Source organism: Eschrichtius robustus, chromosome 16 (genome assembly GCF_028021215.1).
Source record: "Eschrichtius robustus isolate mEscRob2 chromosome 16, mEscRob2.pri, whole genome shotgun sequence".
Taxonomy (NCBI): Eukaryota; Metazoa; Chordata; class Mammalia; order Artiodactyla; family Eschrichtiidae; genus Eschrichtius; species Eschrichtius robustus.
In genome coordinates this window covers 24093352-24111096 of record NC_090839.1, presented here as the reverse complement: position 1 = coordinate 24111096, position 17745 = coordinate 24093352, and the positions used below count along the sequence as shown (strand labels likewise).

General features: G+C 55.7%; 2 protein-coding genes across 2 annotated transcripts in view; one reads left to right on the top strand and one right to left on the bottom strand.

Annotated features, from left to right (window-relative positions):
- LOC137750342 (fer-1-like protein 4) overlaps nt 1-12362 on the bottom strand; it is a gene marked incomplete at its 5' end in the record, with an annotated part of 46996 nt that extends 34634 nt beyond the window's left edge. The window contains 19 exon segments of the mRNA XM_068524732.1: nt 2502-2622; nt 2717-2891; nt 3087-3195; nt 3578-3843; nt 3846-3941; nt 4578-4764; nt 4851-5034; nt 5151-5310; nt 5562-5654; nt 5657-5789; nt 6069-6200; nt 6318-6378; nt 6918-7076; nt 7353-7394; nt 7560-7651; nt 8811-8910; nt 9008-9096; nt 9465-9520; nt 12305-12362. Coding sequence (XP_068380833.1) covers nt 2502-2622; nt 2717-2891; nt 3087-3195; nt 3578-3843; nt 3846-3941; nt 4578-4764; nt 4851-5034; nt 5151-5310; nt 5562-5654; nt 5657-5789; nt 6069-6200; nt 6318-6378; nt 6918-7076; nt 7353-7394; nt 7560-7651; nt 8811-8910; nt 9008-9096; nt 9465-9520; nt 12305-12362 — 2313 coding nt within the window.
- A 6-nt stretch (nt 12363-12368) lies between these two features.
- Nucleotides 12369-16759, top strand: SPAG4 (sperm associated antigen 4). Its single transcript, XM_068565350.1, has 12 exons — nt 12369-12692; nt 13204-13308; nt 13639-13705; nt 13890-13951; nt 14203-14246; nt 14580-14605; nt 14709-14817; nt 15083-15158; nt 15310-15425; nt 15761-15928; nt 16372-16461; nt 16549-16759. The coding sequence occupies exons 1-12, from the start codon at nt 12383-12385 to the stop codon at nt 16696-16698; spliced, it is 1323 nt and encodes a 440-aa protein (XP_068421451.1). The 5' UTR covers nt 12369-12382; the 3' UTR covers nt 16699-16759.
- The last annotated feature ends 986 nt before the right edge of the window (nt 16760-17745 follow it).

Here is a 17745-nt window from a genome sequence, read left to right as displayed (position 1 = left end):
GGCAGACATATCCATTTAGAAGACTAACAGGCATCTATCTCAAAGTTAACATGTCCAGAGACGTCCCTGGTGGCGCAGTGGTTAAGAATCCTCCTGCCAGTGCAGTGGACACGGGTTCGAGCCCTGGTCCAGGAAGATCCCACATGCCGCGGAGGAACTAAGCCCATGCACCACAACTACTGAGCCTACGCTCTAGAGCCCGTGAGCCACAAATACTGAGCCTAAGTGTCACAACTACTGAAGCCCGCGCACCTAGAGCCCGTGCTCTGCAGCAAGGGAAGCCACCCAATGAGAAGCCCGGGAACCGCAACAAAGAGTAGCCCCCGCTTGCCACAACTAGAGAAAAGCCCACGCGCAGTAACAAAGACCCAAGGCAGCCAAAAATAAAAATATATAAAGAAATTTTTAAAAAAGTTAACATGTCCAAAAAGGGGCTTCTGATATCCCCTCCACTCCCATCAGAACTTCTCCTTCTCTTGTTTTCCATAGCTCAGTAAATAGCACCATCTACATAGCTGTGCAAGTCAAAATCTTGGGAGTCATTCATGACTCTCCTCTGCACATTTTCCTCCTCCCCTAAGCCTATTCATTAGCCAGTCCTGAGGTGTCACCTCCAAAGTCTCAACTACTCTTGAATCCATTCCCATCACCCTGTATCCACTGCAACCACCCTAGATTCATTTCATCATTATTGGTCACCTGAATTATTACAATGCCCTCTTTAGTAATCTCTCTGCTTCCTCTCATATCATCCCTCTCACACTGATCCTTTTTAAGGATAAATTAGAGCATATCCCTTCTCTTTTCAAAACCTTCAGTGGCTCCTCATTTCACTCAAAGAAGAAGCCAAGGCCGCTACAGTGGCCTATATGACTCCTACATGCCTCTCCCCACTATCACCCTCCTTTTCCCCCACACCCTCCAGCCTCAGCTACTCTGTTCACTCTGCTGCACTCACACTGGTCCCTTGGTCTTCCTCAAACACACCAGGCATGCTTCACCTCAGGGCCTTTGCACATGCTCTCTTTGCTGCCTGGAACACCCTTACAGACATGGCTTGCTCCTTCATCTTCTTAATATCAACATCACCATGGCCTCCTCTTGCCACCTTTTCTAAAATTGCAACGCCTCTCTGAAATACTTCCTTGCTTTATTTTCTCCCTAACACTATCCTTATCGTACTTCTTATATTTCTGCCTTGTTGTTTACATGTTTATTATCTGTGTCTCCATTTAACCTCCACCCCCAACAGAATGTAAGTTCCAGAAATCTTTGCAGACAAGAATGCTTATTTACTGTTATTCTTGTGCCTAAAACAGTGTCTGGCATAGTCAGTCTCATAAACATTACGGAATAAATGGATAAACAACTCTTTTGAGAAGAGGATCAGAAAAACACTGAAGTACCTGGAACAGGTTATGGAATCCAGGGTAGTGAAGGTCAAAGATGGAAGTGACTAGAACAAATACATGTGGTTACAGTAATGACCTGGTAACTAGGGACCAGTTGATGCTGCAGGAGAGAAAGTGGACAACTGCAGAGCTAATTCTTCCAGTAGGTGAGAGGAGATGAAATCAGGATCACAGCTGTGGCTTTGGGAGCAGGTCACCTCCTCTGCTGTAGCAGGAAGAGGAGAGCAGATGGTTGCAGAAGCTGGCAAGGCAGTAGACTGGATGGAGGAAGGTGAGGCTTCTATTTTCTCCATGAAGTAGGAAAGGAAGTCACTAGCTGGAAGGAGTGTGGAGGAACAGAGCAGGGGAGATTTGAGGAGAGGGGGAAATGCATAAGCTTATAGGAGCTTGGAAAAGGGAGTTTATTGGAGGGGAGTGGCCTAACCCCCAATAATTTCTATCAAGTTCCCTCAACAATTATCTCCTCATTCTTCTGTACAGTGCTGAGCAAACGCAGTTTCCAGAGCCCTTGGGTCCAGAGAGCCATCATGAGTTTCCTGCACCCTGGAGTTAGCAGCAAGGAGGGGGAGGCTCTCAGCTCCCAGCCACCAGCTCTTCCAGTGCCTGCTTCAGCTGTGTGCAGGCCCCGGAAGTGGGCCTGCGCTGCAGACTCTCAACCTCCTGCAGCCCCCGGTTCTGCGGCACCAGGTGAGAAGGTCAGACTCCGACCTCTTTTACACCACACCCTCATCCCGAGGCCCCGCCCACTCACAACTGCACCTCTTGGCCCCACCCTTTGACTCCAACTAGTTCTCTGTTCAGTTTTTCAAGCTCTCTACTGGCTCCGTACCTGTGAGGCCAGGCCCCCAGCAGCTCTACTCTTGTTCTTCCTGGGTCCAACAATTCTGAATTCCGGCCTCCCACAATTTCTGGCCTCTTCAGTTCTCCCAGAAGCTGTGCTCTTTGGCCTTCGGGCCTTGCACCAACGAGGTGGTGAGTAACCCTGGTGCTTTACCCATTAGCCCCCCTCCAGCACTCCCTTCACAGGCCAAGGTTCCCAAAAGCCCCTGTATCCCGGACTCCCCCTGTGGGTACCCGCCTCGCTCTCACCAGCCTCTCAGCCACTTTTCGCACGCAGTTAGTGCTCTGCAGGCTCCACGAGTGGTCCTCCCAGCGGCTCCACACGTGCACGCAGGGCTTGTGGTGACGCGGGGGCAAGCAGAAGTACGGCCTGGGCGGGATGGAGAGGAGAAGAGTCTGTGAGGGGCAGTCCTGGCCGCTGGGAATCCCCCAGTGCCTTTCTTGCAGCCACAAGAAGCACTCACCCGCTGCCTTCCATGGGCTCAGGCCGCTGAGCAGGGGTCCCCAGCTCCTCCTCCTCCACTGGCCCGACTCCCACTTCCAATTCCAGCAGAGGCTGTGCCTCCCCTTCCACACCCTCTGCTCCCTCCCCGGCCCTGGACCCTCGGCTCAACTGCTCCTTCCGGAGACCTGCGTGACCTGTCAGGAGCAGCAAGGGTCAGTGAGTGCCAGGCTGAGAGTCTGAGGGTCCCCTCCCTCAACCTCCTCTGCCTCAATAGAAGTCAGAGCCCACCCCTTACTGAAGGTCAACTGTTCCTTCCAGGGGCCTAAGTCTGGAACAAGAGTGACCACCCTCAAACCCATGGCCCTTGGGGTTTTGGCTAGGCCACGCACCCGTGGAGATCTCGAAGCTGATGGGCTGGGAGGCCATGGCGGGGTCCATCATGGTGGCCTTGAGGAGCACAGTGAAGAGCAAGTCATCTTCTCAGGGCGCCAGGGCGTTCTGGAAAAGGCGGGTCAGGCTGGAGTCAGCCTCCACCCTCCCAGTTTGCAGCCCAGGCTATGCTTGGCCACAGAGCCCACAGAAAGACATTGCAACCAAGTCCTAGAAGATTCTCTGCTGGTGATCTCCCTTCCTCTGCCCCTTGTTGTCCCAACCCATTGGACCCGGGGTTTAGTCCTCTCTGGCTCACCTCTGATTTGTCAGCCCTCCTCCTTCCACATGAGCTCTTGTACACAAGAGCACACGTGTACACACACTGCAGTCTTCACCCAGGCCCCCAAGTTGAGACAATCCCTACCCCTGTGTTTTTCATGGTTGGGAGCTGGTTACACACTCCAGAGCTGAGAGTGACCCTGCCCCTTTACGAAACTCCAGCCCCCACCTCTGGCAGCGGCAGCAACTCCTCCACCTCCACCTCCACCTCCATTGCTCTAGGAATCTCAGGCGCATCAGCACTGGAGCTGGCATCCGGGTGCTGCTGAATCCCCGCTGGAGTCTGGCTGCTCCTGGCTTTCTTCTTCTTTCCCATGAGCCGGGACAACCTGGACCCCTGTGGGGCCCGGGGAGGCTCAGGTTCAGCTCTCCCTTCCAACACTTCGATGGACACAGGCACCAGCAGGCGGCCGCAGAACCAAATGCCTTGGCCAACCCTTCATTGAGACTTTGAGGACCATCCCGGAGCCCCCTGCTGGGGGTTAAGCCATAGAGAAGGACCCAGGCCAGGCCGAAGGTAGGGTTAAACCCCGCTGTGGGGGACACAAAAACAGTGTTTTGGAGGGAAGCATGGAGCAGGTGGGTACTGGGTCAGTGTATGCACCACACCCGTAATTATTTCCTGCAAGGTCAAAGGGGGAGGGGTGTCAGATTGGGCCTCGGCTGCTCTGGAAGGGAAGTCTGCGAACAGCTGCGGACCAACAGCTGTGGACCAAGACCTGGGAGCACTTCTAAACCTGTTCTGTTCCTAAAGGCGCTGCGGACAGGAGAAATGCCCTAGGGGCGGAGCCAGAGTCCTGGAGGTGGAATCAGGACTCGGGTGGAGCTACAGGTGACGCCCTAAGGGTCCGGAGTAAAAGGTTAATGTGGACAGGGCTTGTTTTCGTGCGTGTAAATCTGTAGGGAGAACAGGGCTGGAGTGATTACTGGATATTCAGCTGTAATTAGGATTTTGTCAACGGAGCCAAACCGAGGGTTAGGGTTTGAAGTCTGCGGGCGACAGGTGAGGTTCCGAAGGAAGGAGCCGGCTTGGAGCAAGGTTGTTATGTGGCGTGGACCTGACTTTCTAAGCGGAGCTAGGTCGCGAGGATGGGGTTTGTAGTCGGGGGCGGGACCCAGGGCAGACAGGGCCCAGGCGGAGGCGGCACGCGTCGGCCAGATGCGCTCACCCGCCCGGCCCAGATGCGAGATCTGCCTCAGGTCCAGCACGTGCGTGGCGAGGGCCACATCGACCAGGGGCGCGTCGTCCCGTAGCTGCAGACGAAGGCCGCGCGTCAGCGGCGGCAAGAGCTCCACGAAGCTCAGCAGCTCGTTCCACTCGGGCGCCGTCGCCTCGCCGCGCACCAACGTCTCGCCCTGAGCGCGGCGGCGAAGACAGGCGGAGAGGGGTCAGCGCGGATCAGGGCCTCGGCATCCGCCGAGTGGGGACGGGAGGGACTTACCTGCTGCCCCAGGAAAGACACCCGCACATAGGGGTCCATGAGGACGCGCTGGTCGTGCAGGGCGCGGGCCAGGTTGCCCGGCAGGCCGGGGCGCAGCGCCGGAAGCCCCTCGGCGCGGTACACGCGCACTCGCAGCCGCGCCCACGGCCTCTCCGCTGGCAGCCGACGCGGCAGCAGCAGGTTCCTAGGGGAGCCGGGCGCTGAGGGGCCCAGAAGCCCGAGGCTCGGCCCCTCCCCGTCTCCGCATCCCGGAGGCCACGCCCCGTCCTAGTCTCCCCTCCCCATCTCACCCCAGCTCACTTCTCAATGTCCGAACTGTGGCCTGGGCCCGGGGGTGGCAGCGGAGGGGGCAGGTCTCCGCGCGCCCTCACGGACAAAGTGACCTTGACGAAGCCTTTGGTCCCGGCGCGTGTATCCCGGGGGTCGTGCAGAGAAGCCCATTTCTGATAGAAGTGGCCATCTGGGGACGGAGGAGCGGACCAGGGGTCAGGGGAGACCGGCGGGATGCGCAGGGTGGTCGTGGGGCTGCGATCCGAGTGTTGGACAACGGCCGGGGTTCAAGTCCAGCTCAGGAGGGAGGAGCGGGAGTGCGCGGAGGTCAGACGTCGGAAGAGATTGCTGTCTCACAAGTTAGTACACTGGACTCAGGGCCCAGAGGTTCAGCTTCCCTTGTCCGAGCAGAGGAGTCTCAGTGAGGGGAGGGTTCAGTACCTGGCTGGTCGAAGATAATGCCCAGGTCCATCCTGAAGGTGCCTATCCGGGTGGCCATAAAGGGGAGGGTCTGCGAATGGAAAGCCTGGGGAAAGGTGGCGTTAGTCCTGGAGCTTCGGCATCTCCCCTTCTCTGACGGAAACCTCTCACCCCTACCCCCCTCACCGCGATCTCCAGCAGCAAGTCCTGGAGGTGAAGCCGTGTCTCATGAAATTCAAACAAGAAGTACTGGGTTGAAGTGGGGAAGCGAGAGAAGTGAGAGGTTATACGTGAAGGGTTCACGCCAGGTGGCCCCTGCCTCTGGCAAAGAGAACACCCTCCTTCCCCACCCTTCCTCACCACCACCGCCCCCAACTCGGAGACCACACCTCTTTGCACCCTTTCCCCGCAGAGCCCTTAGCTTCAGGCCCGCCAATAGGCTCGCTTCCACCTAGGCCACGCCCCCCACCGTTCTTATCCTGGGTCCCGCCCATTCCCTCAGGCTCCCCCTTCCTTGGTTGCACCCACTTCGTTGAAGAAGGGGCAATTTGTCCTGCGCTGCGTGGCGGTCACTCGGCGTTGCTCCCCAACGCGCACGGCCACATAGGGATTAATGTTGACTCCCACCAGCTTCCGGGCCTCGAGCACCGTGACCCCCATCTAAAGCGTGGGGAAGGGGGAGAAAAGGAAGCCAAGCCTGCCTCCGTACGAGGGAAGAACGGGTGTGGAGGGCGGGTGGTATTCCCCAAGGGTTCAGGCCTGGAGGGGGAGTGGTACCTGGAAGTCCTGGGCCCTGGATACCTGGAAGGGATCCCCGCGGGCCAGGCCCCGAGCTTGGCTTCGGAGAGGCTTACAGTCAGCTCTCACTTCACTTCCTCCCCCCCACCCCGCCCTCCACACACACCCTTGCTTGGTGCTGGCGATAAGATCTCCTCTCCCTCTGAACTTTTGGATTGAGTCCCTCTGGCCTTATCTTGCCTCCATCTCAGCCCTACACTCAGAATTTGACTCATTCCTGGAGCCCTAAAACCATTCATTCATTCAGCAAAGATTGATTGAGCACCTTCTATGTACCAACACTGTTCTAGGCACTGGAACACTGCAGTGAACAAAGGAGGCAAAATTCCTTGCCCTCATCAGGATTTCATCACTTTCATGGGTTCCAGAAGCCATGTGTGAGCCAGTGTAACTGTGTGTGAATGTAGCAGTGTCTATGCCTAGGAGTGAATGACCCTTGACCCCAGGATATCCACTCCCCACCCATACCCTGAGACCATGTGTTTGTGAGGGTGGACAGGCATGGGCCTGCATGTATGAGCGAGTGAGGTTGACACACTGGTAGGCTATGGGAGCAGGTGTTCAGTGGGTACAAGTTACCTCTTGAGGGGGCTGAACACGACGCCAGAAAGCTCCACATCAGGCTCATCCTCCAGCTCCAGCTCCAGCTCATTGTCCTCATCGTCCTGCTGACCTACTCCTCGAGCTAGCCTGCGGCCCAACGCCGCTGCCCACCGCTCCAGCGGGGCCTCCCCAGGCCTGACAGGAAAGGCTGTCAAGGAACATGTCTTTGACTTATCACCCATCTCTGGGCACCCATCTCTGACTTCCCTGACTCTAGGACCCACCCCTGCCCCTTGGTCTGACCCCTAACCTGGGAAACCTCTAGTTCCAGAATTGTCCCCTGATTCTAGGACTGACTTCTCACCCTGGAATTGGTCCAGTACTTATCTCAGACCCAGGGACTGACCCCACATCACTGGCTCCCAATCCCAAGACTGACCCTGTAATCCCAGGTCATCCCCACATACTTACTCCAGCTCCTGGAAGCCCACATTGGGAATGATCAGCTCCAAGCTGGAAGAAGGAGAAATGACAGGAGAGGGCCAGGCCTGACTACAGAGCTACAACCTGGGCAGCACGGGTCCAAGGGTCACCATATCCAGCAGATCCACAGTGGAATTGGGTACCACTTCTCCCTTACCAAGGCCTGCCTGGGCCTTGGGTGGGTGGGAGGGTTACCTGTCCCGAATGGGTGCTCCAAAGTCCTCTTCTGCCCAGGCTCCAGTTTCACCCTCTGGGGGCTGGTACTTCAGGTCAATCTCCACCTGGATCTAAAACCAGATACACAGTAGGCCTTGGGCCCCTCAAACTACCCTGATGCTAAGAAAAGCCCAAAGACAATGCCTTTTACTCCACCTATAAACAGAGACCCTCCTGGCCTGCATCTCTGATGACTTGTGGTTCCTCTATGATCATTAATAATAGTGAGTACTCATAAGCTATCAAGAGCTTACCTGGTGCAAGTAACCTCTTTAAGGGGGCCAACACAATTCCAAAATTCTCTCATCGCTCTTGGAAACCCAATAATGTGGCCTTCACAGCTCTGCATGGTCTGGCCCCTGCCAACATTTCCAGCCCCATCCCTTATGGGGTTTGCTCCTGCCCTGCACCCTGGTTATGCTCTCTCAGGGCGCTGGGCTTTTGCATATGCTGGTTCTTCCGCTTGGAACATTCTCTCCTCCCACTTATTTATCTACTATCGTATCCTTCAATTCTAAGCTCAAACATTACTTCCTCAGGGAACCTTTTCTGAACCCCAAATAAGTCACCTCCCTCTGTTATACATTCTCCCAGCTCTTTTGTAACACCCATCAGTGGCAATTTTACATTTATTTGTGTGAATATTTGTTTAATGTTTGTCTCTCTCTTCAGATACGGAGCTCTAAGAGGGCAAGTCCTTATCTGGTTTTGTTCACCACTCAATCATCATTGCTCAGCACTGCACTTGGCTTATAATCAGAGCTCAACGAATGACAACAGACTGAATGAAAAGCTGGATATTTTGTACAACTCCACATAAGGTAAGTGAGGAAACAGCCTAGAGAAGCTGAATAATTTGTCCAAGTTCTCAGCTGGGAAGTGGTGGACTCGAGATTTGAACCCAGGTTCATTTCTACCAGGCTGTACTGCCCCTCCATGAAACACCAGGAAAATCCAGCCAGGTTCATCTTCGTCCCCAACAGGAGCTGCGCCTGGTACAGGGTCAGGGAGCAGCACGGAGCTCCTTATCTTCTCCCCTTGCCACACAACCCTGGCCCTCAGAGCTGAACCCGATTCTTGGCCTGGGGGCTGTAATGAAAGGCGCCCTGGCTCAGGGGCCTTGTTACCACTCCTGTCTGGGTCTGGGTTTTCCCCTTGGAGAAATGGAACCCTCTATCTAGAGGGACTCTCAGGCTTGGGGGTGGCAGGCTGGGGGCTGACGGAACTCACCGAGGACACACGCAGATTCTCATCCACTAGGGCCTCCTGAAGCACCAAATGCCCTGCAGTCTGTAGCTGCTGCAGGGAGATCACCAGCGTCCCCAGAGACCTGGGGGTGTGGCATGAAGCAGAAGAATGACCCCGGAGAATGGTCGCAAGCTTCCCTCTACCCCTACTTGCATCCTTGGCTCCCCAGGCCTGCTCACCTGGGGCTGAACACACGGCTGCAGTTGACCACCTGTACAGACAGTCACTCCCCAGCCAGTGGAGCCCCATAGTGTGGCCAACGGAACAGCTGGGAATAGGAGGGACCTTGTGACACCCAATGCTCGGCTGACACTGACCCCTAATCCAGAGCCTATTCCCAACCCTAAAATAGGAGCCAACCCTAAAAACTGAGAGCTAACTCTATGACTGATCTCCTAAACCTGGAACCAACCCTCCCAAACTAGGGCTGATCTGGGGCTAACTACCAATCAAGAACTAATCCACCCCAGTCTTGATTCTGACTTGCCCAAACTGAGTCTAACCTCTCTAGTCAGAAACCAAGCCCACCTCCTGAGACTATACCTCCCAAAGCCAGGAATAAACCTCCCAAACCCAGGATGGACTCAGATGGGGCACAGATCAGCTTCTCCCCATCCAGAATCCAACCCCACTGACCTCACCAATATCTGCTTCTTGACCACAGTGAATTCTCCTTGTTTTCTGGATAAAACCTGCTCAGAATTGAACCTAGTCATTTATCAGCTCCTCCCCACGCACACAAAAATCATCCCTCCATTCACCCTTGGCCCAGGGTCTAATCCCCCTGGACTCACCCTTAAAGAGACATAGAAGATAGGGAGGGAGGGAAGCAGAGAGTTGGAGACATTGGGCTTGGGGAGAAAGGGGACAGGCTGTAGAGATGCCTAGGGATGGGGTGGGGGGCCTGGGGAATGGAGGAACTGGAGCGCCCCAGTTCCAAAAATTCTCAGAGCACCCCTGCAAACCTCACCTCGAAAGCTGAGCGTCACTTGTCGGTCATGGGTGTCAGTCACCGCACACACACAGTCAGAGCCATTGTCCCAGGGCCACTGGCTCTGCCTCTGCCTGCTTGCCCTCCTGCCCACCTGCCCACCCACCTGAATCGCCTCTGACTCACTGGACTCACCCAGCAGGTTCATCAATCCCTGCCCTTTAGTCAAACACAAAATCAGCAGGCCTGGGGGTCACGGGTAGGGAGGAAGTGGGAGGACAGAGAGATAGGGGTAAGGTCCCTGTGGTCAGCTCAGTCCTCCCTGCCTGCACCAGCTTCAGCCTCCTTCCTGCCTCCTCCTTGTAGGGTGGGAGCTGCGACAGGGTGGGGATGGAGGCAAGGGGAGAGGGCCAGACCCCAGGCTGGTCTCTGCTAGCCTGTGAGGACTCGAGGACATGAGACCTCATGTTGTTCCTTGTTCTCCTCACTGTCCTCAATGCCCAGCTCAGGGTCTGGTACATTGCAAACCCTCAAAACACTGCCCGAATGGATGTATTAATAAATGAATCCCCGAGCTCCCAGTATTAGCATGTAGGCACTCAACACATTTACTGAATTAGTGAGTGATTGAATGTGTGTCCCTAGCTTGTACATAGCAGGTGTTCAAAACACTTCTAATCCAAAAGCTAGAGGTCCTTCACTTGGGGTTTACTGGTGGTTTACTGGTGAGTACTGAACTCCAGGGCAGGATTTTGGAATTCTAATCTTTGGTCTCAGGAAAATCCTTTCCCCTTTCTGGACCTATTTGCCTAGCTGTGTGATATGCACAGGATGAACTGCACTGCTTTTCAAAGTATGGTCCCTAATCAGGATCACACATGTGGTTGTTAAAAATGCACATTCTGGGCTTCCCTGGTGGCGTAGTGGTTAAGAATCCTCCTGCCAATGCAGGGGACACGGGTTCGAGCCCTGGTCTGGGAAGATCACATTGCCGCAGAGCAACTAAGCCCGTGCGCCACAACTACTGAGCCTGTGCTCTAGAGCCCCTGAGCCATAACTACTGAAGCCCGTGCACCTAGAGCCCGTGCTCCACAACAAAAGAAGCCACTGCAATGAGAGGCCTGTGCACCGCAACGAAGAGTAGCCCCCGCTCACTGCAACTAGAAAAAAGAAAGCCCGCGTGCAGCAACAAAGACCCAACGCAGCCAAAAATAAATAAATAAACAAATAAATAATGCACATTCTGGGACTTCCCTGGTGGTCCGGTGGTAAAGAATCCGCCTTACAATTCAGGGGACGTGGGTTCGATGCCTGGTCGGGGAACTAAGATCCCACATGCCTCCAGGCAATTAAGCCCGCATGCCACAACAACTGAGCTCGCGCGCCTCAACTGGAGAAGAGAAAACCCTCGTGCCACAACTAGAGGGGAGCCTGCGCACCGCAAGGAAGAGCCTGCGTGCCACAACTGAGACCCGACACATCCAAAAATAAATAAAATATATAAATAATAAATAAATCTTTTAAAAAATATACATGAACATTCCTGCGCCCACTCTAGAAATGCTAAAGTAATATCTCAAGGTGTGCCTAGGAACCTGAATTTCTATAAGCTGCACTGGTACTATCCTGTTGCACAGCAGGAGTTTGGGAACATCTGGTCTCTTGGCTGTGATCATGTGTGATTCCTCATTCCCTTCTAGGTGACTCAGATGGTCTGAGTGTGGGTATGGAGATTGGTGGGTACTGAATTCTCACCCCACAGACCCCTGGTGAATATGGGTCTGGGAGAGGAACCCACAGATCCCTGAGGTCAGAGTTCTCTGGCCTAATGACTAGGATGAGAGGAGGGGCCTGAAGGGTTGTAGAGCAAAAGAGACTAAGAAACTAAAAAGACTTTATTGAGAAGCGCTGTGGGTGATCCCTTGCTCCTTAACATTTATTCGTTCACAGATATTTGAGCACCTACCACATGCTAGGCCTATCTAGGCGCTGGAGGATACAGTAGTGAACAGAACAAAAATCCCTGCCTTCATAAAGTTTACTGCTGTACTGAGAGTAACAGGTTATGAAGAAAGAGAGAAAGGAAAGAAAAGAGAAAGGAAGGAAGGAAGGAAGGAAGGAAGGAAGAAAGAAAGAAAGAAAGAAAGAAAGAAAGAAAGAAAGAAAGAAAGAAAGAAAGAAAGAAAGAAAGAAAGAAAGAGGAAAAAGAAAACACATAGCATGTCAGTAATAAGTGCTAAGGAGAAAAACAAAGCAGGAAGGGGGATAGAAATTCTTTTACGCAGAGTGTAGTTTTGGACGGGGTGTTCTGGTTAGTGCTGTGATGTCCTTGCCTTGCTTTAACCTGGGAAAGAATAAGAGAGACTGCCAAGGCTCCCCAGTGACGTCACGACTAGCTCTGTGACGCCGCACCAGAGCGTTCGGCGGAGACCGTGGTCTCCTCTATGAAGTCAGCAGGCAGGCCCAGATATAGGGGAGAGGGTTGGGTCAGGCCGCGGGGCCCGCCGGCTGCAGGCAAAGTCCTTGGGGTCCCGGCGGCGCGCACCTGGTGAGGGAGGGCCGAGGGCCTTGGCGGCTGAGGCGGTGACTTTGGCGTCCGTGAGGGGGGCAGCCCGGGGTCAGGATGCGGCGAAGCCCCCGCCCGGGCTCTGCCGTGTTCCCGCACAAGCACACGCCCAACTTCTACAGCGACAACAGCAACAGCTCTGTGAGCGTCACCTCGGGGGACAGCTGCGGGCACCGGTCAGCAGGGCCGGAGCCCGGGGAGCCCGAGGGCAGAAGAGCCCGGGGCTCTAGCTGCGGTGAGCCCGCCTTGAGCGCTGGAGTGCCCGGAAGAACCACAAGGGCTGGAAGCTCTCGGCTGAAGCCGGCGCCTCGGAGCCACAACGGGCCTACCGCCTGTGGCGCAGCAACCGTGAGGGGCGGGGCCTCGGGTGCGGGCGGGGTCGAACCCGGTGAGAGGAGGGAGTAGGTGGGGCCTAAGGGGTGGGGCTTGGCGCGGAAGCGGGATAAAACTATCTGGGCACCTCCTAAGGGGCGGGACCTGTAGGGTGAAAAGAGGAGGCACTAGATAAGATGCCCCAAGGTGGGGGGGGCCTCGGTGTGGTGGACGGTCCTGGGGAGGGGCGGGGAAAGTCCTGTGATTGGGCACCACTGAGGAGGCGCGGCCTCGGTGTTAGCATGAGTGGCTACCAGGGAAATGGGACCGTATCAAGACCTAAGCCTGGGGGCGGGGCCACCGTTTGGGAGGTGGGACCACGGCTGGACTGAGCTTTCCGGGCGCGGGGCCTCAGAGCGCTGCGAGAGAGCCTGGATGGGGCTGCGGTGGAACCAAAGCCTCTGAGGCTGCTCTGCTTCTGGGCTGGGGAACCTGCGGCCAGGTGCCGGGGAAACAGCGGGCCTGCGGTGCGCAAGGCCCCAGTGGAGCCCCTTGGGCTCCCGCAGAACCGGCTGGCTCTCCCGGTGTCCCTGAGGAGCAGCTCGACCTTCTCTCGACTCTGGATCTGAGGCAGGAGATACCTCCCCCGCGAGTGTCCAAGAGCTTCCGGAGTACGGGCCAGGCCAGCCCAGATCCCCTCTGACCCTCTGGCTTCCCTCTCCGAATTCCATTTCTCACCTCTGGGGCCCTATTTTCAGTTCTGAGCCCCCGGCCCGTGTCTGATTCTCCAGCCCTTTCTCTGAGCCCGATCCATCTTCCCTAAGAATGAGAATCCAACTCATTCTCCTTGCCCGCATCTAATTCTCCTAGCCCACACCGCTGTTCCTGAGCCCCTTTCCCCAAGCCCCTTTTGAACCTTGAACACCACGCTCTGTGAGCCCCTCATCTCTCCCCCCTCCCTAAGCCTAGTCCCTTCTCTGAGCCCCCTCTCTTCTCCTCAGGCCTACTCTTCCAGGTGCTGAGCGTGTTGTTATCCCTGGTAGGAGGTGTGCTGGTCAGTGTGTACAGGTCAGAGGGAGGGAAAGGGGAGCCCCAGGGGCTGCTCCTTGAGGGGGTGGGGAGCAGGGCCAGACCCGGCTGAGGCTTGAGCCGATTCACACCTGTGTTCACAGGAGCTGGGTCTAGGACACTGGGGTGGGGTCCGTGGGGTTCGCGAGGGTATCGGGGCCTCAGCCTCCCTCCGGTTCTTCAGGGAGGTCTGTTCCATCCGCTTCCTGCTCACGGCTGTGTCACTGCTGAGCCTCTTTCTGTCAGGTGAGAGGGTGGTGAATTCCCTAGGGCCCCAGCCCTGGATGCTTTGGAGGCAAACCTGGTACCTTTTCTCCTGTATCCTTCAGCGCACTCAGTCTCTTCAGAGGCTCACAGCTCCTCACAGTCCCCTTCAGAGCCTTCTAGTCCCCCCTCAGACTCAGCCCCTTCAAGCCTCTTCTCTCCCCACTGTCCCCTTTATGCCAGGGAAACCCTCTCCCTTCCCTTCCCCTGAGACCAGCCCCCTCTTTCTCCAGCACTCTGGTGGGGGATCCTGTGCCTGGCCCCTCCTTTGGAGAATGTGAGTTGGGGAGACTGTCCCGGGGTGGGTGGTTGGCAGGCTGTGAACCTGGGGGTTGTGTGGAGTCCCCGGGGCCGCTGGGAGCGGGGCAGTGCTGGAAGCTATAACCCTAAGGAAAGGCTGGATATAAAGAGGAGATTTCTGAGGGATTGTGCCCAGAGGTGCTTGAGGGTCTGTCTCTGAGAGGTCCTGGAAGGTCAGGGCAGGGGGGCAGGGGTTGGCAGTCCTCAGAAGCAAGGCCCTTTGAGTCTGGCCTCCCACACTGAGATGGGAATAGAGGTGGGTGGGAGCTCAGCAGCACTGTATTTTGTCCCTCCCTCCTCCCTCCAACAGGAACCTAAGGAGATGCTGACTCTAAGGTGAGAGAGGGCACCTGGAGTGGGGAGTTGGGGGCCTCAAAGGTGCTGAAGTGTCCAGGGGGAACAGGGAGCCAACTGCACCGTGCCAACCTTCTGCCTGCAGCGAATACCACGAGCGCGTGCGCTCCCAGGGGCAGCAGCTGCAGCAGCTCCGGGCTGAGCTGGTTAAACTCCACAAGGAGGTGTCCAGCGTTCGCGCAGCCAACAGCGAGGTGAGACCCGCAGACTCATCCTGTTCTCAGAACCGGGTCCAGGAGTTCGGGCCCCGGGAGCCTGGCCCCGTGGCTCCGCCCATTGTACAGTCCTGGCCCACCTTGCAGCTCCGCTCCCTGGGTCCTGAGCCTTAAGGCCCTGCCTAGAGCCCCGACTTCGGAATTTCTCCCGGGGCCCACAGAGTCTATCCCCAGAGAACTCTGCCCCACTATAAAATCTGCCCGCAAGCCCCGCCCCTCCAGGCCCCACCCTCTCTCTTTTCAGAGAGTGGCCAAACTCGTATTCCAGAGGCTGAGTGAGGACTTTGTGCGGAAACCCGACTATGCGCTGAGCTCTGTGGGTAAGACCCAGAGACACTGAGAGACTGAGACTCAGAGACACAGACAGAACTATGCACATGACCGGCTCCAGGAGACCGACCTCAGACAGACCCTGCCCCAGCTGTTGGTCAGGCCTAGGAGCCTCTGAGTGGTTGCTTCTCCCTGCTCCAGGAGCCTCCATCGACCTAGAGAAGACGTCCCCCGACTACGAGGATGCGAACACTGCCTACTTCTGGAATCGCTTCAGCTTCTGGAACTATGTGCGACCGCCCACGGTTATCCTGGAGGTGGGCCTGGAACCTAGATCCCGGAACGGGACCTGGGGCGGGACTCTGGGGAAAGGACCCCCGGCAGCTCCCCTGGGGTGGGACCTGACTGAACTGAGGGCGTGGCGCCAGGCGGGGGCCTGCTGGGCAGAAGTCCTGGAGGCGGGGCCTGGCTTGTCTGGGGTGAGGCTCTGGGTGAGGCCGAGGACAACGTGATACTGGAGAGACCTGGCCCTGCTAGGTACTGGGGCCCTGGGCGGACACCGGGCTAGGGGTGGAGGACTGGGCGGGGCCCATGATGGGGTCAACCTGTCCTGTGGTTCTGATGGGCTGTGTGTCTGTCCGCCCGCCTGCAGCCAGATGTGTTCCCTGGGAATTGCTGGGCTTTTGAGGGCGACCAGGGCCAGGTGGTGATCCAGTTGCCGGGTCGTGTGCAGCTGAGCGACATCACTCTGCAGCATCCACCGCCCAGCGTGGCACACACCCGGGGAGCCAAGAGCGCCCCGCGTGACTTCGCAGTCTATGTAAGTGGGGCTGAGGCCAAGGAGGTGGGGAATTTTTGCCTAGAGAGCACAACAAGGCAGTCATGAAAACTGAGACTACTGAGTCTTTGCTCGCTCATCCATAAAATGGAGATACTACCACTTGCCTCTCAAGGCTGCTGTAGGTTATAAATAATTATAACCATATTCAAATATTAGTTACGGTTTATTGAGTGCTTACTCTGTGTGGAGTACTTTACATGGATTATATATCCTTGCATCCACACAACCTATGAAGTGCAAGTGGCCGAACTAAAATTTGCAACTTGATTTCTTTGAGCCCACATTCCACACTATACTATCCTAACACCAAAAAATGAGAGTATGCATACAGATACTGAACACAGAGTAGGTGCTAAACAAAGTTACTCTCTCCCTGCTCCACCTGTGCCTCACTGTTCCTCCACTCATTCTTCACTTACTAGGGCCTCCAGGTTGATGATGAGACTGAAGTTTTCTTGGGGAAATTCACCTTCGATGTGGAGAAATCTGAGATTCAGACTTTCCACCTAGAGGTATGTTTGTCTCACAGTGAAGGAAGATTGGGGAGGAAGGCAGCCCTTGGGAGACCAGGCCTTGGCATGATCCATTTGTCTCCCCAGAATGACCCCCCAGCTGCCTTTCCCAAGGTGAAGATCCAGATTCTAAGCAACTGGGGCCACCCCCATTTCACATGCTTGTATCGAGTCCGAGCCCATGGCATTCAAACCTCAGAGGCGGCAGGGGACAGTGCCACAGGGGGGGCCCATTAAACATGATGATTGTTGGAGTAGAGTGGAGGTCTGGGGCCCATTAAACATGATGATTGTTGGAGTAGAGTGGAGGTCTGTGCTGAAAGAAGCTGGATCAGTGCTGGGAGGTCTCTTGCGGGAAGGGGGGTGTGCGGCGCTCTAGTTGCCTTTGGTATATAAACATGGTTGGGGGGTCTACCAAAACGCCCTCTTTGAGAAGTCCAGGTCGATATAGTAGCAGCAGTAGATGATGTTTATGTTATGTTATGATGTTTACCACGTGCACAAGACAGTACTCTGGACGTTATATGCCTTACCCTAACTAATCTTCACAACCACAGAGGCGGAAGCCACTCAGGTCAGGAAAGTTGCTCAAGGTCACACAGCTAACGAAGAGCTGAACCACAGCAGGACCCCAAGCCTACCACCCTCTTGCAGAGCTGCCAGTCAGCATGAAGCCATGCTTGTGCACCTCAATTCTCACCCCAACTCTTGCTTGGTGCAGGTGGAGGAGGAACTACCCCTTCAGGTAAAAACTAGGGAGACTTGAGAACCTCTAGGAAGCATCTGAGTCAGAGTTGATGCGGGCCTGGTCGCCTTTACTCATGTTGTCTTTACTGGGACCTGAGTGCCCGACTATGCTAGGCACAGTACAGGCGGTCTAGTATTTACCAGTCCCTGCCCTCAAGGAGCCTGATAGGGGAGAGACGATGCTCCAGAAAATGGGAGAATTCATTGACTGATCCAAGAACTCTTCACTCTAAGGGTCAAAAGTAGAATTGGGGCTTCCCAGGTGGTGCAGTGGTTGAGAATCTGCCTGCTAATGCAGGGGACACAGGTTCGAGCCCTGGTTTGGGAAGATCCCACATGCCACAGAGCAACTAGGCCCGTGAGCCACAACTACTGAGCCTGCGCATCTGGAGCCTGTGCTCCACAACAAGAGAGGCCGCGACAGTGAGAGGCCCGTGCACCGCGATGAGGAGTGGCCCCCGCTTGCCGCAACTAGAGAAAGCCCTTGCACAGAAACGAAGACCCAACACAGCCAAAAATAAATAAATAAATAAAATT

Coding starts and splice junctions, on each gene's coding strand:
- SPAG4 (XM_068565350.1), top strand. CDS start 12,383: ATGCGGCGAAGCCCCCGCCCGGGCTCTGCCGTGTTCCCGCACAAGCAC. Junction 14,818..15,082: donor TTCGCGCAGCCAACAGCGAG/GTGAGACCCGCA, acceptor CTCTCTTTTCAG/AGAGTGGCCAAACTCGTATT. Junction 15,929..16,371: donor CGCGTGACTTCGCAGTCTAT/GTAAGTGGGGCT, acceptor TTCACTTACTAG/GGCCTCCAGGTTGATGATGA.